At 42.2% G+C, this 19019-nt stretch overlaps 1 protein-coding gene across 6 annotated transcripts in view; it reads right to left on the bottom strand.

The window, feature by feature from the left end:
• Positions 1-19019, bottom strand: part of TEK (TEK receptor tyrosine kinase) — a 99054-nt gene that overhangs the window by 12104 nt on the left and 67931 nt on the right. For 3 of the 6 annotated variants that reach the window (XM_060411016.1, XM_027964593.2, XM_060411018.1), the window contains 7 exons: positions 17921-18082; positions 15638-15772; positions 11148-11435; positions 8848-9147; positions 6232-6386; positions 4649-4859; positions 2002-2112 (listed from right to left, as the gene is read on the bottom strand). In XM_060411016.1, the coding sequence (XP_060266999.1) occupies positions 2002-2112; positions 4649-4859; positions 6232-6386; positions 8848-9147; positions 11148-11435; positions 15638-15772; positions 17921-18082 (1362 nt within the window). The remainder of the gene's footprint in view (positions 1-2001; positions 2113-4648; positions 4860-6231; positions 6387-8847; positions 9148-11147; positions 11436-15637; positions 15773-17920; positions 18083-19019) is intronic. The other 3 variants (XM_060411017.1, XM_012127828.4, XM_060411019.1) reach the window with 1 other exon arrangement.

Here is a 19019-nt window from a genome sequence, read left to right as displayed (position 1 = left end):
GCAAAAGGGGGCCATGCCTGCCCTTAGGGTTCCCCTCTCCACTCCTACCAAACAGCAGGCTTCCTGAATGCTTCACCTACTGGGTAACACCGGTAGAATGAAATCAAAACACCTGGTTCCAGATGACCTAGGATAGCTAGTCCACATCACCCTTTATTTTTTATTCTATATTGACTGAGAACCTAATATGAGCCAGACATGTTATTCCAGTATGAATCCAGCTTCTCCTGAGGTTATTTTTTTAAAAACAAACCAAGTGATTAAATACCCAAAGCAGAAGGACCCACACTAGGTAACTTTCTCTCTCCTGACCTCTGCTCCTTCCTAAAATCCAGACTAAGTCGTTAGATTGCTGAGTGCATCACTGGTCAGCAAAATCTAGTGCCGGGGATTGCAATTTTGCTGACAGAAGCCAGAAATGTCAACCTTTTACAAAAAAAAATAAAATTTTTCCTAGAGCAAAGCATGGTTCATTGTCTTAGTTTTATTCCAAATAGTTTCCTCCCTTTTCTTTTTTATAATGAGATGTAATCTGCTTTGATAGCAATTATTCATCTTTGGAGCCAAAATGAAAGTATAGTGCTCTAAGTGAATTATTTGGTATATACTTTTTATGTCAAATGAATCTAAACTTCAAAGATATTCTAAGAAAGTGAAATTCTCAAAAGAAAAAAAAAAGCAAGCTTCTAGCACTGAATCCTGTTGTACTATAAGGAAAGATATACCTCAATTCTGGTATGAAGGTATTTTCTCACTTTACTGAACAATACAACTTAAAAAATCAACCAATTATGTGACAATAGAGCAAACTTTTAAAAGACATATAGTCTGTCACTATAAGTGTTTTTTTGGAACATTCATTCACTGCTGCCCCATGCTGATTATTGTTCTCAGGAAATAGCTCAAAACTAAGTGTCATTACTTCATTCTGACATTATCTGGCTCTTAGAATTACACCCTTATTGGATCACAGAATGATATATTGTTTGAAGTACCAGTATTTTTAGTTTAATAAATTGAGGAAAAGGAAGTAGTCTCTTTTCCATTGTTGGTATTTGTGCTGCAAAGTCAACAAGAGGTTGTAAAGTTTGCAAATAATTACCATGTGGAGCTTTTGCGTTGGAGTAAATTTTTCCATGGGAAATTAAGAGTAAGCATGGATTTAGAGCTGCAAACCCAGGTAGCATGCAGAGGTAAACCCATAGATTTCTTATTACCTACTCATTCACAGCTAACTCGACACATTACAATAGGAAATACTCAATAAACATTTGAATTAATACTATAATTTGAACTTAAGAGTATGTGTGACATAGGATAGTTGTAAAGAAAGCTTCAGTGTAATTGTACAGGGGATTGTTTTGGATAAAAACAAAGTACTATTAGATATAGGCTTACTATTATTTTTTTAACCTAAGTATCACCAGTCCTTTCACATTACAGTAGATTATTGGCATTCACAGATTTAACATTTGGAGTATTGGCTTCTTGGGTTTGGGGGGAAAATGAAAAGTCAACTAAGAAGAACCAACGTACTTCACTTTCCTGGTGCAGAGTGCAGCCTCCATCCACCTAGTCGTGACTGAGAAAACCTCTGGATTAGCAAAGATGGGAGCATGTAGGAGCTGTGGGTATCTTTGGGCATTACTAATTGAGCTGTATCAGAAGCCAAAAGACTCTCCCTTGGGACTCACCTTCAAAAACATTCCACATCTCAGCACAGTCTATTCACGGGGCCAGACATTCAGACTGAAATTGCAGCTTAAAAAGTAGGTAACCCACTCCAGTGTTCTTGCCTGGAGAATCCCAGGGATGGAGGAGCCCAATGGGCTGCCATCTGTGGGGTTGCACAGAGTCGGACATGACTGAAGCGACTTAGCAGTAGCAGCAGCAGCAATCTTAGATGACTTATCTTTCCTAACTTCAATATGGAATGTGCCTGATTTTCTTTCTTATTTAAAAAAAAAATCTGGCAGGAGAAACAGGAAAAGAGCATCTTACCACGATGTTCACACGCTCCCAAGAGATTGATGATGTTTGGGTGGTGTCCAAGTTTACAAAGAACCTCCAGTTCTCCAGCAAAGTCCCTGTGGTCATCTTTGGAAGCGTATTCTGGGAAGAAAGTCAAGAGTCATGACCGCTTTCTGTGATGCCTCGTCAGAAACAACTGTACCCCCTGATCCCCATCACCTTCAACTACACTCAGCTGTCATTGGGTCTGGAAAATGTTAGAGAAATCAAAGAGATGGCTCTAGCACAGGGGCTTGGCTGTCCACATTTTGGGCCAATGCTTCTTATGGTTGGGGGCTGTCCTGTGGCAAGGAGGATGTTTAGCTACTCCCCTGACCTGACCTACTAGTTACCAGTAGCACAACCAAAAATGTACGCAGATCACCAAGTGTCCCCCCTGGAAACCAAATCACCTCTGTTTGAGAATCACTGCTGAAGCCCTCAAATATCCAGAGAAATGGTCTGGTTGAGATGGAGCTGCGTCCATTCTCAGACCCCGGCTTTCCAGAGACAAATACGCCAAGGAATAACACCAAAATTTTAGTGAAACATTGCCAGTAGTGAACATACCTTACTTTATTATAATAATTTTACTTTGCTTTTTACATAAACCAGAATAGAACACTGTGCTCAGTTGTGTTCAACTGTTTGGGACGCCATGGACTAGAGCCCACCAGGCTTCTCTGTCCGTGGGATTTTCCAGGCATGAATACTGGAGTGCGTTGCCATGTCCTTCCCCAGGGGATCTTGCTGATGAAGGGATCAAACCTAGGTCTCCTGCACTTCAGGTGGATTCTTTACCAACTGAGTCACCAGGGAAGCCCACATAAGACTTGCTGAAAAAACTCAAATCTCAATGGCATTTTTATAGAAGTCGCTTCGTAGTCAGGAAACAGTTGCGTTTCTTTCTGTTCCTGTCATTCCGTCTCTCCATTAGCACTTTGATCAGAGACAGAACCACCAATCAGGCTGAAGAGAAAACTCTTTGGCTGATGTGCAACTGGTTGGTCAGCCTTGAGTTGGTGACAGTATGCTATGATTGCTTTTTGAAGAAATAACATTGGGGGAAAGAGTGAGAGAGAGCTGGTAGCCATGTGCATGCCTGACCATGCTTGAAAATTATGGGAAGGTTTCATATGGGCTAAGGAGACCCATGAGGCTGACAGGTAACAATTCCAAGTCTAGTACCTGTTTATACCACAGGAGCCTAAGGGTCAGCCTCAGGAACATTTTAGAAGCAAAGCTCCTTGTAACAGGTTGTTGCTTCACATCAGTAAGTGCCCTCTTTGCATGCATGACTTTCCCTGCAAAACTTTCTGCCCTGGTGCGCTGTTAAGTTATTCTACCTCTTTACATGGACAGGAGATGGACAATCAGCTCAGGTAAGATCCCAATCAGCATAAAAACGGATGCTACAAAGTTCTACACTCTCTCTCCTCTCACCATTTTTACTGCTTCCTAAAACTGCTGTGACTAAAGTCGGAAAAGGAAAAGGAATTTCTGGATTCTAGTAGGGTTTGTTTGGGTGTGTGTCTCTGTGTGTGTTTTGAAACATTACTGTCTCTAAGCATAAATAATACTGTGTTTATTTTGTTTTGTTCATTTCCTGACATGTGTTTTCTAGCAATGCAGAAAGCAGTGATGGCTTAATAAGATTTAGGGTTAATTGTCATCTTAGGCTTAATATTGCAGTCAAGAAGAAGGAAAACCCATCAGCAGCCTTAGCAAGTCCTTATTATGGAGCTGCCCAATAAAAGTGGCAATTATATTGCCGGCTCTAATATATCACTTGCCAAGCCTGTGTGCTGTAAAAACAACAGTGCAGCTTCACAGTCAAGTCATCTGTAAACTGCCATTTCACACGCAACAGAAGACAGCTAGTATTTCCAGGGGACATGTCAATCTGCTTTCTCAGAAGATCGTATTCAATGAGGGGGCCCTAAGCAGTCTTGAACACAACTGGGAAAGATCTAGTTTTGTGACTATAGATCAATGGTTTCTACGCTTGAGTGTATAGAAGGCCGCTGAGCAAGTTTAGGGACCCCAATTTTTCCCTGCATCACCCCAGAAATTTGAATAGATTAGAACCTTGAGGAGGAAAAACTCAAGTAGATGCATTTCTAACTATTTCCAGGAATGCTAATGTAGATAATGCAGGAAGATAGTGATTTCCCAAATGTGGTCTCCAAATTCTGAGACTCAGCATCCCATGGGAACTAATTAGAAATGCAAGCCCTCTGGCCCTGGGCCAGATTTGCTTAATCAGAAACCATAGGGTGGAGCTGAAGAGTCTGTTTTTTAACAAGTCTCCCAGGTGATTTGGACGGTGATCAATGTTGAGAACCACTGCATTAAGAGAAACAGTAATGCTTCCCGAAAGTCAGCAGGGTGGGACAGAGAGTCTGTGTTCTCACATCCCAGTGAATCCAGACAGTGGCGTCTAAACAGCTCATGCCTTCAAGTTTACATCCTGACCCTCAAAGGAAATATCCCCTTCAGCTGCACAGAACAACTCCATCTAACATCATGCCAAGTTTTTGTTTAAAAAAATATGAGACCTTAGAGGAAAGATTCAACAGGAAGTCAAGCTGTCCCCCCACCCTAGTAAAATGCTGACTTGATCGGGGCATGCACTGACCTTTCATTCTCTTGATGGCAGCATCCATCCGTAACCCATCCTTCTTGATGCGAGCCTTAAGAACCTGGCCAAAATTACCCTCCCCAATCACATCTTGAAATTTGATGTCATTCCAGTCAAGCACTGGATAAATGGTAGGATCTGGGTTGTTTTTGGCCTTCCTGTTCAGGGCAAGAGTTCCTGAGTTGAACTGCACAGCTGGTTCTTCCCTCTACAAAAATAATGGGTTTGTGTCAGGATTTTTCATAATTTTCAAGGTACATAATACCTTCTGGTTTATGCCCACACTAAGTGAAAAAAAGAAACAGTATACCCAATTCTAGAATTAAGATGGAAATAGGGTTCCTTTAGTAGGCCCACTTGGATGAAGCGGCAGTCAGTAGAGCTGCATGGGCCTGATCCTAGGCCTCAGGAGGAAAGCATGCTACAATCGACTAGTCATGTCTGCAGGGATGAGGGCGAGGAGGATAATAGCATGTCTGTCATGACACACACTTGAGTTACTCACACTTGAGTGTCTGCCCTGCTGTGAAATGAGCAGCTATTCAGTTCTGGTTTGGAAAAGAGCTCAGAGATCTATCTGGAGAAGTCACAGGACATGCCTCTGTGAGGGCTTTTTCCCTAGCTTCATCTTGGTCTCCTTGGCTCTTACTCACTCTCTCCCACTTGTCTTAAAGCTCAGAATCTCTCAAGCCCAAGACAGTGTCTCCTTTTCTCCTGAGTTTTGGTGGCTGCTGGCAGTACCAGGACAAAGCGTCCGTACCATGATGAGCTCCAGCACTGTCCACCCCCCTGCTGGACCTTCCTGTCTAGTGACAGCCTGAAGGGCATCTCAGGGACTCGTATCAGGAAGATTTACCTCATTCGGAATATGTGACTGTATTCAGTGCTTCATATATAGAATCAGTACAGTTGGGTACAGATTAATTTTACAGAGCTCAAAATCACAGAGAAATGTTCAGGCTATACTGTCTCAAGGATTCAAATGGGGTGCCTGTCGGTAAAGTATGATTTTGTAAACCTTTGCAACTGGTCAAAATCACTAAATGAAAGAAAAAAGTAGTGCCGAGTGCCATGAACTCTGACTGCAGACTGAAGGGTACACAGGGATGGCGATCCGCACGTAGATATAATTCATATATATATCGGGGATACTATTAGAAGTACAAAATGGAAGCTGGAAATTTAAAAAAAAAAAGTGAAGAAAACTGATCTAGTATCAATATTCATGACTTATCACTCTGAGGTACGGTTCCCCTCATGCCCTTCATTACAGTAATGGTCAGCTGTTTATACTGCAAGATTACTCTCACTGGTGACTTATCACTAGGATGACTCTCTTCTCTTTTTGATGGGGCAGTATCCTGCTTTAGGCGTAGTTTTCTGCATAATTATTAAGAGTAACCTTTTCACTCTCAGAATTGTTCTGAATTGGACAAGAACTTACATAGTCATGCTAGTTATCTCCCATTTCATAATGGAAGACAAAGAAAAGATGAAACTTGCCTAAGGGAAATACTTCCTTTACAAGTAAACTTTCTGACCCATATCTTTAAAATATTGCTTGGGAGATGAGACACTACCACATTTTGGAAGGCTTGGGCCATTCTCCTTTGGACGTTTGCCCTCTTCAGCTGCAGCATGATCAGAAAGGCCAACAGCACCGTCAGGCAGGTCATTCCCGCTGAGCCGAGGATGGCGATAAGCAGCATCTTCCTGCCTCCGAGGTCTGCTGGTGCTGAGCAGAACGCAGGAGAAGCAGCAGGTTAGTCTAGATGGAGAGACAGGCCACGACCATTTGCAGGAGAAGTCACAGTTACACTGAGAACATCATGGCAGCCTGAGTCCTGCCACCTAATTGCTATGTGACCTAGTGCTACTCATTTATTGTCTGGAACTCACTGGAGACAAATCTGACTGACAGGGCTGTTAAAAGTTCAAAGGAATGTGCAAAAGGGCTTTTTACAAGTCAACATGCTAATCACCAAACCTGCTAAGTGCCAAAGAATTGATGCTTTTGAACTGTGGTGTTGGAGAAGACTCTTGAGAGTCCCTTGGACTGCAAGGAGATCCAACCAGTCAATCCTAAAGGAAATCAGTCCCGAATAGTCATTGGAAGGACTGATGCTGAAGCTGAAACTCCAATACTTTGGTCACCAGATGTGAAGAAGTGACTCATTTGAAAAGTCCCTGATGCTGGGAAAGATTGAGGACAGGAGGAGAAGGGGACGACAGAGGATGAGATGGTTGGATGGCATCACCGACTCGCTGGATGTAAGTTTGACCAAGCTCCAGGGGTTGGTGATGGACAGGGAGGCCTGGCATGCTGCAGTCCACAGAGTCACAAAGAGTTTGACACGACTGAGTGACTGAACTGAACTGATGCTAATCAATAATTGTTGCCCTTTGTTCAACTTTCACTTCCAAGTACAGGCCCAAGCAGATGAATATTATCTCATAATAGTGAGACTGACTAACTATAATCTATCACTTTGGGAAAGTGACTAAACCTCCCTGAACAATTTCCCCACCTAGAAAATCTTGCAAGCTCTATGACGCTAAGAGCACAGAATCTGTAAGATATTTTGATTTGGGTTTTTCTTGTTTTAAAGAGCTGAAAATAATCTGAGGATACCTACCAAGTAGGGAGAAGTATGGGAGAAGCAAAGAAGGAAGGAAAGAAGAGAGAAAAGAGAAAAACTATTGAATTTAGGGCTCAGTCAAAATGGACTATTGAAGACTATGGTTTAACTCTTCTACTTCTTTCCCTTGCTTAAATTAAAACACAACTAAATTCAATGTATTTTTATGAAAAGCAGCATGTAGAGCATGACCTCATCCAACAATTATTCTTTTGATTAGCTATCTTTCCTACTACCTCCACGCATGTGTACATAAAGAGATGTCTGAAATGGGATGGTGAGGGGTTTTTAGTTTTGTTACATCTTGTTTTTAAATTTTTCTCTTTGTATTTTATTTGTAGCTTGGATTTAGGGCCTGCATGTGTTCTATGAAAACACAAGTAATTATGGAAATGATGCATTTTTTAAGATTGTCATCTGAAAACTACGATTCTCTGTAATTTACAGACTCAACATTCCTTGGATATTTCAAACATATTCCAAAGAATCAGCACTGAAAACAGAGCATGTTGGATTTTATTTCTTAAGCCCTAGGTAGCCCTCAAAAGAACCAAGAAGTTTTTAGTGCTATGATACTTTCTGTAAAAATAGGTTGGTCTGAATTATAAATTTGCAAAAATCACCATTTCCCTCTCAAGTTCCTCTAGCTACATTCCCTTGAACAAGCTGTGGTGCAGAGGGTGAGGAAATGCAATTTCAGACTAACCTCAAAGGGAAGTCTCCCAGAAGCTTCAACCCTTCCCACGCGGGGTGTCCTTGTTCACTAATTACATTCAACAGGTTTTACCAGCCACAAACACTGGAGAGGATTAAGAGGTACAGCCCTCCAGTTATGAAATAAAGAAGCCACAGGGATATAATATACAGCATATAGAATATGGCTAATAATACTGTAATAACTTTGTTTAGAGACAGATAATTACTAGCCTTACTGTGGTGATCATAATATATGCAAATGTCAAAGTGCACTCAAAACTAAGATAATATTGCACAACAACTGTATTTCAATTAAAAAAACTCACAAACACTGGCCCTCTTGTGCTTGGCACTGAAGGATCTCTGTCTCAAAGAGCTTATTCTCTCTGAGGTAGGGGTTAGTGATGGACATAGAGCCATCATAACCTGGATCTAAAAAGTAAAAGAAAACTCAGAATAGCATATTGTCACCCAAGTTAAAAGAAGAGTTCATTTTGAGAAAGAATGGAGTGTGGTTCCTGGAGCCTTCCACTGAACCACTGCACAGGCCTTCCTCCACTAAGCTGGGTCCTTAGTCTTCTTTTTCCACAGAATCACATTCAGATTCCTCAGACCCTCAACTGCTAGATGGGGACTGCTGATGGGCTAAGTTCCTTTAAGGCTTAATAGAAAATGGATCAACAGGGTATCCCTCCAAGGGGCATTTTCATCTTAAGGACCTCTTTAGAGATGGTGATGCCTATTAAGGACAAGCCTATTGTATCACAAGATGTGAATATGGAGTAAATATCTTAAAACAGTGGGGCTTTTCTGATACTCCCCAGAAATAATAATATGTAAATACCTGTCTACTCTACCAACCTTGAGATTCAGAAAGAGTCATCAGTTCATGAGAAGAGGTTGGATTGCTTGAGCCTATATTGTTCTCTGCAAAGATGTCCACCTGGTAAACTGTTTGGGGCTCAAGGCCCTTGAGTTGATACTGGGTGATGGTGGCATTCTTGATCTTCACGTCAATGTGCTGGTCTTCATTCTTGCCCTGAACCTTGTAACGGATGATAATAGCAGAAATAGAATAGCCATCCAGGATTGTCCAAGAGATCACGGCCGAAGAGTCTGTGATGTTGGAAATCTTGATGTTTTCTGGTTGAGGAGGGACAACTAGAAATTAAAAAAACAAAAACATATATCCTTAAGATGCATTACCATCTCTTTGACTATTTATTATGCTTTTGAGAGAGAGTGAATGTCGGCCTATGAACCGTGAATGGCTACTAAGTGTTATCTCTGATGGTAACTCCAATCAGTTCGTGGTGGACTCAACATAGACTTGACAACATGGCCACATATGGGGAACTTGGCAACACATGCAAATCACATATCTGCCATCCTTACACTGAATTAAGACCTCGGAAATTCTGTTACTCCATAAACTGCTATTTTACTGTTCTTGATGCTGAGGAAAACAAAGATTATGAGAGCTGACATTTATATAGGCCCTTTCATATTGTAACTCATTGACTCCACATAACAATCTTACTGTTAGTATTGAGGCCTGGAAACATTAAGTGACTTGGCCACGGTCACACAGCTTTTATGAAATAGATTCAAGTAGAAGAAATAAGGATTCCTATTAGTTTGCAGTTGGCCACCAGCCCATAGGAACTATCTTTGTTAAGCACTTGTTAGAAAATACGTTAAGCACTTAGTAGACATATACAAAAAGCAAGATGAAGCGTGTGCATGCATCTGCACACTTACAGGTATACTTATTGTATTAAAATTATACAACATTGAATGGAAAGACATACAACAAACATAATCTTGGTTTAACAAACAGAGTTTTGGTTGTCTCTGGGGAGACAGGGAGAAAATTAGAGTAGGGGTGATGATCAAAGAGGATTTTGATATATCTGTATTGGGGAATTACTTTCACAAAAGAGGCTGAAAGCAAAGATGGCAAGATGCTAACAGTTGTTAATTCTGGGTTGTAGAAATGTAGATTTTTATGTATTATTCTCTGTACTGGCCTATAACTTCTGTCACAGAATTTTTTAAAGATGAAGGAGACATGCCTAAACACTGACAAAATGGTTGAGACTTTCACATGTTATGATACAAGAAGAGACGGGTCGGAGAAACCCAGAGCCAGTCTGTACACCTGTTACTGGGGAAGTGGAGGCTCAGCTACAGAAGAGAAACTCAGACTCTGGCAGTTGGCAAGAGACCACAGGGTCCCAGTGTTAGTGATAGTTGGTGTGACCCAGAAACATCTGGTCTTTCCAAGGACTCTGAAATGCACAGACAGTTCTGTGGCAGCGAATCAAATAGAACTCTCTGGTTCCTGATGAGAAAGCTTTCAAGACTACAAAGGAACCCTAGAAGTTCCAACTAATTTTTAATGGACAATCTGAAATTGAGAAGAGCCCGAAGAACAGTTTGAAAGAAAAGTTGTTTTATTACTCTCAAATATATACCGTAATGCTAAGGATTATCTGTTTTGCAGATTTTCAAGCAAAGTTCCTTGTCTTTTAAGATTAGGAGAGATCTATCTGTAATGAATCACCATCTGCTTAGTAAATAACTCCACTGAAAGGAAAGGTAGGGATCCCTAGTGGTCCAAAGGTTAAGAATCCTCATGCCAATGCAGGGGACATGGGTTCAATCCCTGGTCTGGGAAGATGCCACATGCCGTGGAGCAACTAGGCCTGTGTGCCACAACTACTGTCCACATGCCGCAACCGCTGAAGCCGGCGAGCCCTGAGAGACCTTGCTCTGCAACAAGAGAAGCCATCACAATGAGAAGCTCACACCCTGCAACTAGAGGGTAGCCCCTGCTCAGTGAGTCTAGACAAAGCCTGTGCACAGCCACGAAGACCCCGGAGAACCGAAAATAAACAAACTCTTTTAAATACAGGAAAGGTAAATCGCAGGACAGGTCTGCCTGAATTATTGTTAGTCCAAACATATGGAGCATTCATAAATATTGCGGGTCACTAAAATGATTTGAGGTGTTGGGGAGAGGGCACTCATTGGCCTCTACTTACAACTAACTACCTGTCATGGTTTCTAAGAAGCAGACTTGAAGTGATGGGAGCTTAATCTAATTGGCGGCCACCAAGCATCATTCAGGCAAGCCTGGGGCAGCGTAAGTTACTTACTGTCGCTAAGCGTCCAAGCGATGAGATCTTCACTCCATTCCCCCTGGGCCTTGGTGTTGACTCTGGCTCGGACTATGTACTGCTCCCTGGGGTGTAAGTTGTTAAGCAGCACTGAAGTCAAGTTGCCTGGCACTTTAATATTCTGCTGATCACTATTCATTTGCACAGATCTCCTCTCGACTTCAACATAAAAGTCATCTTCTGAGCTTGGGAATATTGGTTGCCAGGTCAAATTTAGAGTGGTCTGACTTTTTGGAAGGAGACTGAGACCTCTTGGAGGAGGAAGACCTAGGAGAAACCAGAAGGATCATTGTTTTATATGAAGTGAAGCTAACAACAGCCCCCAAGGACAACCTTGGCTTCTAGAATAATATACAAGCTAGCAAAGAAACAGCCACTAGCAGTCATGAAATACTTTTTCCCCCTACCAAAATAGCAAAGCTTTAAAATATTAGTGTGTAGTTTGAGTAACTGTAAGACAAAATACAACCCCTCTGAAGGACAACTTGGGAATATTTTTCAAGAGCCTTAGAAATGGTCATATACTTTGTATAATCTGACTACCAGGGATTTATCCTGAAGAAATAACTCAAAGGAAGCAAAAAGGCTAGGGACATGAAGATGTCCCTTACAACATTATTTATAACAAACAATCATAAGAAACCTAAGTGCTCAAAGTAGGGAAATGCTTTAATAAATTTTGATATAGCCACCCAAGGGATTAAAGTATTATTGTGAGAAGTACAGAAGCCTCTCCAAAACTTGTAACACATGAGAAATACTCTAATTTCCACTTGGGAAAAGTCATGTCTACAAAGAGGAAGGAAACTGAAAAAATTGGAAACACTGGATTTGCCAAAGTTGTGGGGTTGCAGGTGAGCATTCAGTGTCTCTGTTCCCATTTTGAGCAAAATGTTTTAAAGCAATTTCAGGGTTACATCCCCTTAGCAGGGACAATTTCACATGTGATAACACAGCGATGGCAGGGCCAGCCTCTGATCACATCAAGGTTTGGCTCTGACCACAGGCTGTGTGGCCATAATTACCCGCAAGAACCTGAGTCACCAGAGAGGTAACTGAATGGAAACAACGTGAGTTGTGAAATCAAAGAGGCAGAAGCATGCCCCTTTAGTTCTGTGACCTTTGGAAAATTTATGTAGCATGAAATAAAAACACTCACCTTCCAAATTCAAGAGGAAGAATGAGATAATGGAGATGAAAATGCTTGGAAGGTGTTTGGGTTCCATCAACATTTTCTCCCTCCCTTCCTTCCTATCTTATCTTGTATCAATGGACAGAGAAGGAATCTGCAAGTTTTCAACTAGTAACAGCACACTGATATTTTAAACTCCAGATATAAAGTATTTTCAAAACACAGAATAGGGATCCTCTCCTCATGCATTTTCAGTGGGGACATTACTGCCCCTAACGGGGCAAAAATTGGTCCTCGGGGTATGAGAAAATTTTAGATAATTACAATGGTTTACGAAGGACCACAATATATAAACAGATTTATGGTATTAAAATTCATGGCAGAAGAGACATTAAAACAAAACAGAGATGGTATCTTAAGGACAAAACTATCTAAGAAGCTCTTTAGAGGGTTATAATTAAAAATAAAAATAATATAAAGAAGTGGAAACAAACAAATGTATATATAACAATCACTTTGCTGTACACCTGAACTAACACAACATTGTAAGTCAACTATACTCCAATACAATGAAAAAGTAAAAACAAAAAATAAAGTAAGAAGGCTGAGAAACTTGGTCAGAGGTGACAGGAAGTGTCTATTTCCACTCCTCAGGAGAGGGTCTCTCACTAACAGCTTTGACCACCCATAGACGAGGGAGAACCAGCAATCAGGTATGCCACCTGCTTGGCACTACGCTACAGGTCTCGTTGGTCTTTTCTCCATAACCTTTGCAAATTGCAAGAGGTGATGTCACCTCCTTTTGCTCTTCTCTAAAGTTCCAAAATAAGCCACCTGGAATGAGTAGGCAGGCTTATAACGACACAACAGACGGAAAGAGGGCTGATGGTGTACAGCAAACCTGGAAACCTTCTGAGCCTGTGCCTTGTACAGAAGAGCAGCCCCATAAATGGTCATTTCCTCTTTCCCCTCCCTTTGAGAGCATGGCTTACCCTTCACCCCTCCCTACCTGCCCTCTTTCTGCCGTGTGTTCAGAGTGTGTCCTGTCCCCTCCCCTCCTGGCCTTCCCGGCCTTTGCCCTCAGTCAATACACTTATAAATAGTGCAACTGCCAAATGAATTTAAAAACAAACATCAGCAAAATTCAAATGATGGGAAAAGATGAACCTTCAAGAATTCCCTTCCCACCCACCCCTGAGAACTACTTTGAAATATTCCAAGAGACCTCTGAATACATCCTGGCTGGAACATATTCTGAGCGCTGAAGACAGCACACTGTGGATCTGTTAAGTGTTTTATGTTCTGTTCCATAAATACTTTCCATCTGAGTCAGATTATGCCCTTCCCCTTTTGATTCATCAGCACTGGCCTAGGAGAGAATAAGCTACCATTTGCTTTGTAGCAGCAACCTGATGGCATTTCAGGGGCCTCTTGCATCACAGTCATGGAGGTTCCTTTTATCCTCTAAGTCATATTGTTTCCAGGGTTATTTTCTTTTTTAAGATTTTTTTTTTTAATGTGGGCCATTTTTAAAGTCTTTATTGAATTTGTTGCAATCTTGCTTCTGTTTTATGTTTTGGTTTCTTGACTGCAAGGCAAGTGGGATCTTACCTCCCTGACCAGAGATAGAACACGTACCCCCCTGCACTGGAAGGCAAAGTCTTAAGCATTGGACTGCCAGGGAAGTCCCCGCCAGTGTTATTTTTGGTGTTACTACCTGGTGGGTTCCCAGGAAGCCATTGCTTACTTGTCCAATGCTTCTACAAGCATCAGAGTAGTTCCTGAGTTTCATTTGGTTCATTAAAGATGCTGCTGGTCAGATGAACACTAGGTGGGGGGTGTGGAAGGAAGAGTGTGTGAGGAATGCACAACCTTTGCAGAAGAGCTTGATGCTTTTCCTAGTTTCTCACTAAAGCATCCGATATCCTTCTGCCTTTAGTAAATGGACGAAAACTAGGAAAACTCATCAGTCGGGAAAGGATTTGGTGTCTTTGGGCTCCAGGTTAAAAAAATAGTAATAATAACTGGAGAAACAGAAAGGGATCAAGTCTGAAGATCTAGTATGATGATGAAGAATCTGATACATCACCATAGCCAAGTTATTAACCACTCTGGGACTCTACTTTTCAATCTATAAAATGGGAAAGATGACAATTCTAAGAATTAAATAAACGTGAACCTGAAACTGTAAAGCACTGACCAAGAGATAGTAACAGAATGGTTATACACAAGGCGCACTACAACACTAAAGAGGACTTTAAAAGGACTCACTCAGACATTTCAGAGGAGGGGACCTGGGTAGCAGAAAGCTGGAGTTCAGGTTAGCATCAAGGAAATTTCACAAATTCAAAGGCTCCTCAGTTTACACAATAGAAGACTGATAGCTATTGACTGACACTGTTCCATCAAGAAATAGTGCTACACTTGGAATGTGTAAGCTTAAGACCAGAGCATCATACATCACTGGGGAACTTATTAGAAATGCGGATTCTTGAGCACCGTTCCCACTCCAAACCTTCTGAATCTGAAACCCTGGAACCGAGGCCCAGAAATTTGTTTTAATAAGCTGGGCAGATGATTCTGAGGGAAAATAATGTTTGAGAACCACTGATTTAGAAACATAGAGGTAGAGACTTCCCTGGAGGTCCAGTGGTTAGGACTCTGCACTTCCACTGTGGGAGGCATGGGTTCGATCCCTAGTCCAGGAATAAGGGGATCCAAGATCCTGCATGCCATGCCATGAGAAACAGGGTGGTATATATCATATGGCTCAAGGGGATAAAGGAAATAGGATGGGGAAGTGGAGGGATAGAGCACAGGACTGCTGTTCTTAGGTAAAAGCCTTTCAATCTATTCAATGTTTTCACCATGCGCATGAATGACTTTGAAAAACTAGAAATTACTTTATAAACACACTGGGATTTGTGGAGTATGTATGCAGCAAGAGCCTGGCCTGGGCCCTTAGGATGGAAACAGGAAGCTGGTGGAAAAACTCAGGAGCCAAGACTGAGCAGAGTTGCTACAAAGTAAATCCCAAGTCCTCAGGGATGTCCCTGCCTTCCTGAAGGCTCATCTGCTTCCTTCTCTGTCCCTGTGGATCACTCCAGCCCCCTCCCCCAGGGAGACAGACCAGGAGAGCAGCCCAAATAAAGGGCTGGCTTGGCTCCAAGTCTGAAGCCTTCCTGTCACTTTCCCACCCATTCAAAAGCAAACCCCTTCCACCACCCTCCCCACCCACCCGCTCACCCACCACCACCCTTCCTGGTCTTCCTTCCTCTTTCCCCTTCCTCCCCCACCCGCCCAGCTCCTGAGTAAACGCCTGTTTGCTTCAGCTGACCGATGGAAGCTGTTGTGAATCTCCTCACAGGGCCAGGATGGCCTTCTCCGCCCTCTCCACGCCGGACCAGCTGCACGCAGAGCTCGTACTCCGTCCGAGGCTCCAAATAGTTGAGGGTAACAATCTCATTTGTCACTGAGAAGAGGGAAAGTCCAGGAAACTTAAGTTGGCAATCTTACATTCTTTAAACTGGAATGCTGTTATTGTGATGGGAACTAATGTTTGGTTTTTAAAAATACAATGGCTGAGTAGAACAGAGGGGAGATTCCATCTTCAGGGTCTCAGTGTTCCTACTATAAAGAAAACAAGGCTTTTTCGTGTAAGTATCTCTGTGCCACTCATACATTTCTGCTCTAGTGTTTCTGTATTTTCATTTGTAGAGTAAAATCAGGCACATCTTCAACTATAGGGAATAACCAGTCAGATTTAGGGGAAAAACTCAATTAGAATAATATAAAATAACTGCTTTCAAATGCAAACAGTGATTCCAATCAAGCTATCAAGAGAAAAGACTCTTTGAGGGTCTGCTTACACTAATCAGACAACAAATTTGTAATAGTCATATCATAATAAATAAAGGGTTCTGAAGTATTTGAAAATTCCTCCCAGAAACAAATGACATATGCTTCTTTCCTTCTGATCTATTTGCATGAATATTGCAAAGGTAGATTCCTGCCTTACCACGTAATAAAGTCAGTAAGGAAAAACACTGGGCTGTGGGTAAGGGTTTTTAGAAAACCTCTTTGTGGATGTCCATAAAGAGAGGATGGATTATCAATATCCTATTTTTTTAAAGCTGCTCTTTCAAAAGACCTAGCCATTGTCAATAGAATCAACAATCCAGCAAATCAGACTGATGCTCCTGGGATTCTGAATTTTGGATGAGTGTTCAAAAGAACGTGAAGAGCTCCGTAATACCACCATGACTTTATTTAACGTACTCAGGTCAGCTAGTATTTTTAAGCTCCAAACCTTCGTTTTCTTCTTTTTTGGTAACTTCCTTGATTATATGCGCTTAGTCGCTCCGTTGTGTCCGACTCTTTGCGACCCTTTGGACTGTAGCCTGTCAGGCTCCTCTGACCATGGGATTTCCCAGGCAAGAATACTGGAGTGGGTTGCCATTTCCATCTCCAGAGGATCTTCCAGACCCAGGGATGGAACTAGTGTCTCCAGTGTCTCCTTCATTGCAGTCATGGGTAGAGGGCCCTTTTAGGAATTCATGGGCATAGTGAGACTAGAGTATTGATGGAGGTGTGTATGTTCCCTACAAGTGTGACTGTGGTATGTCTCATGATAAGATGGCACAATTTAAGCAGCTGGGTCAATAGATGGTGCTCAGGTTTTAAAAAAAAAGAAAAATGCTATTACATCATCATGCAACAAGCAGGACTCTAATTTGTGTTTCAAAGTAAATTTAACTTTAAATAAATTTAACTGTTCTCATGAACGTTTGACATTTTATTACTTTTGAGGCTTTTGCTTTCAAAAAGGTGGGGATGGGCCTGTACCCCCACCTCCCCCTACCCTAGTTCAGTCAGCCACAGCCCAAATTCCTTCCCAAACTTCTGTGAGTTAGGAAACTGCAGACAGGGCAAACTCAAATAAGAAAAATAAACAAACAAACATGTTTCAGTAGCAATAGCTGACTCATTGGAAAAAGACCCTGATGGCGGGAAAGATTGAAGGCAGAAGAAGAAGAGGGTTGACAGAAGATGAGACGGTTGGATGGCATCACTGATTCAATGGACATGAACTTGAGCAAACGCTGGGAGATGGTGGGGGACAGGGAAGCCTGGTGTGCTGCAGTCCATGGGGTCGTGAAGAGCTGGACACAGCTTGGTGACTGAACAGCTGCAGTAGCAGCAATCACCCCTCAGATGTAAGCAGATTAAGTCTCTGCCTTTCCAGTGGGCCCTGGACGTCCCTGTTACTGTAGTCATGGTATAAACATGTATCTTTTGCCATGACCAAGCAAGACAGAGTAAAAATGGGACTGGAGAGCCAGAGAGACCTGGACAGGGAGTATTGATGAAGATAGTAGCTCCTGACACAGGCTGGTCTGTGTCCCATTTTACACCGTACCTTTCAGAAAGGTAGACCCAGAACTCAGAGGAGCTATCACCCCGCCACTCTCTCCTGAATACTCCAAAGTAGAATCCACTGCCACAGCCCCTACCTTGGGGTTGAGGGTTGAGACTGAGAGAGAGGATTTCTACATTTGGGGACAAATTTTTTTTCCTGGTGTCCCATCTCTCGCTGGAGCATTTCCTTGCCAAATCTTACCTTGAATATGCCGCCAAGCCTCATAGTGATTAACAGGTTTGTACAGAAGCTTCTTGGATTTGATTGGTCCATCTCCAAAGTAAGGCTCAGAGCTGATGTTGATGACAGCAAAGTTGTGTCCAGTGTCGATCACACTGGGGGCATTCAAGGGCTTTGGAAGAACTAAATAAAATGGCAAGAATCAGATCAGTCCTTACACTTTGGGTTTTTACCGCTGTTTTGAGATGGGGTAGTGGATGAGTGCCTTTACATTCCTAACAAAGCCGTCTTCAAGTTCTCTGATCAGATTCAATGCACTTACCCGCTCTGTGATCTCCTGGCTTTGCTCTCACCCCTCCAACCTACCATCCACAGAGTGCTTTCTTAAAGAATGAGCACTCCTCTGATCAAGAGTTTTCCATGTGTTCCCATTACATTTCAAATAAAATCTGAAATTCATACCATGACCTGCCAGGCCTTGCACAATAGCACCCCTGCCGCCTCTTTAGCTCCCTCATCCTCTCATCCAATACTCTCCACTCCCAGTGGCCTTTCAGTTCATCCACCTAACAATGCACCAGGCTCCTTTCTGTCTCGTATTCTTGGCTGGTACTCTTCTCCTGCAAGCAATGCGCCAGACCTCCCACGATTCCGCAGTTATCATTTACTCATCATTCAACTCTCAGCTCTGCTGTGACTTCCTCACAGTGTCTATCCCTGAACCTTGGTTAGACTCACATGCCACACACTTCCACAGATCTTCTCCTTCACTGCAATTTTCAGAATTCATTATTCTTTGTGTGATTATTTAATATCAATCATCCTACTAGACCACCAGGCTCTCTCTGTCTGTCTGTCTCTCTCTGCTTAGAGCAACATAAATTTATTATCTTATAGTTCTGGAGGTCAGAAATCAGAGGTCTCTGGGGGTCAGTAGTTGGTCTCACTGGGCTAAGATCAAGGTGTTAAAAGGGCTGTGTTCCTTTCTGGAGGCTGTAGGGGATAATTTGTTTTCTTCTTTTCAGCTTCTTAAAAAAACACCTGTATTCCTTGACTCATGGTCCGTTTGTCCATCTTCAAAGACAACAAACTCATGTCTCTCTGACCTTTCTTCTGTTGT

This window comes from Ovis aries, chromosome 2 (genome assembly GCF_016772045.2).
Source record: "Ovis aries strain OAR_USU_Benz2616 breed Rambouillet chromosome 2, ARS-UI_Ramb_v3.0, whole genome shotgun sequence".
NCBI lineage: Eukaryota > Metazoa > Chordata > Mammalia > Artiodactyla > Bovidae > Ovis > Ovis aries.
Note: the sequence above shows the minus strand (reverse complement) of the source record. Positions and strands in the feature narration are given on the sequence as shown.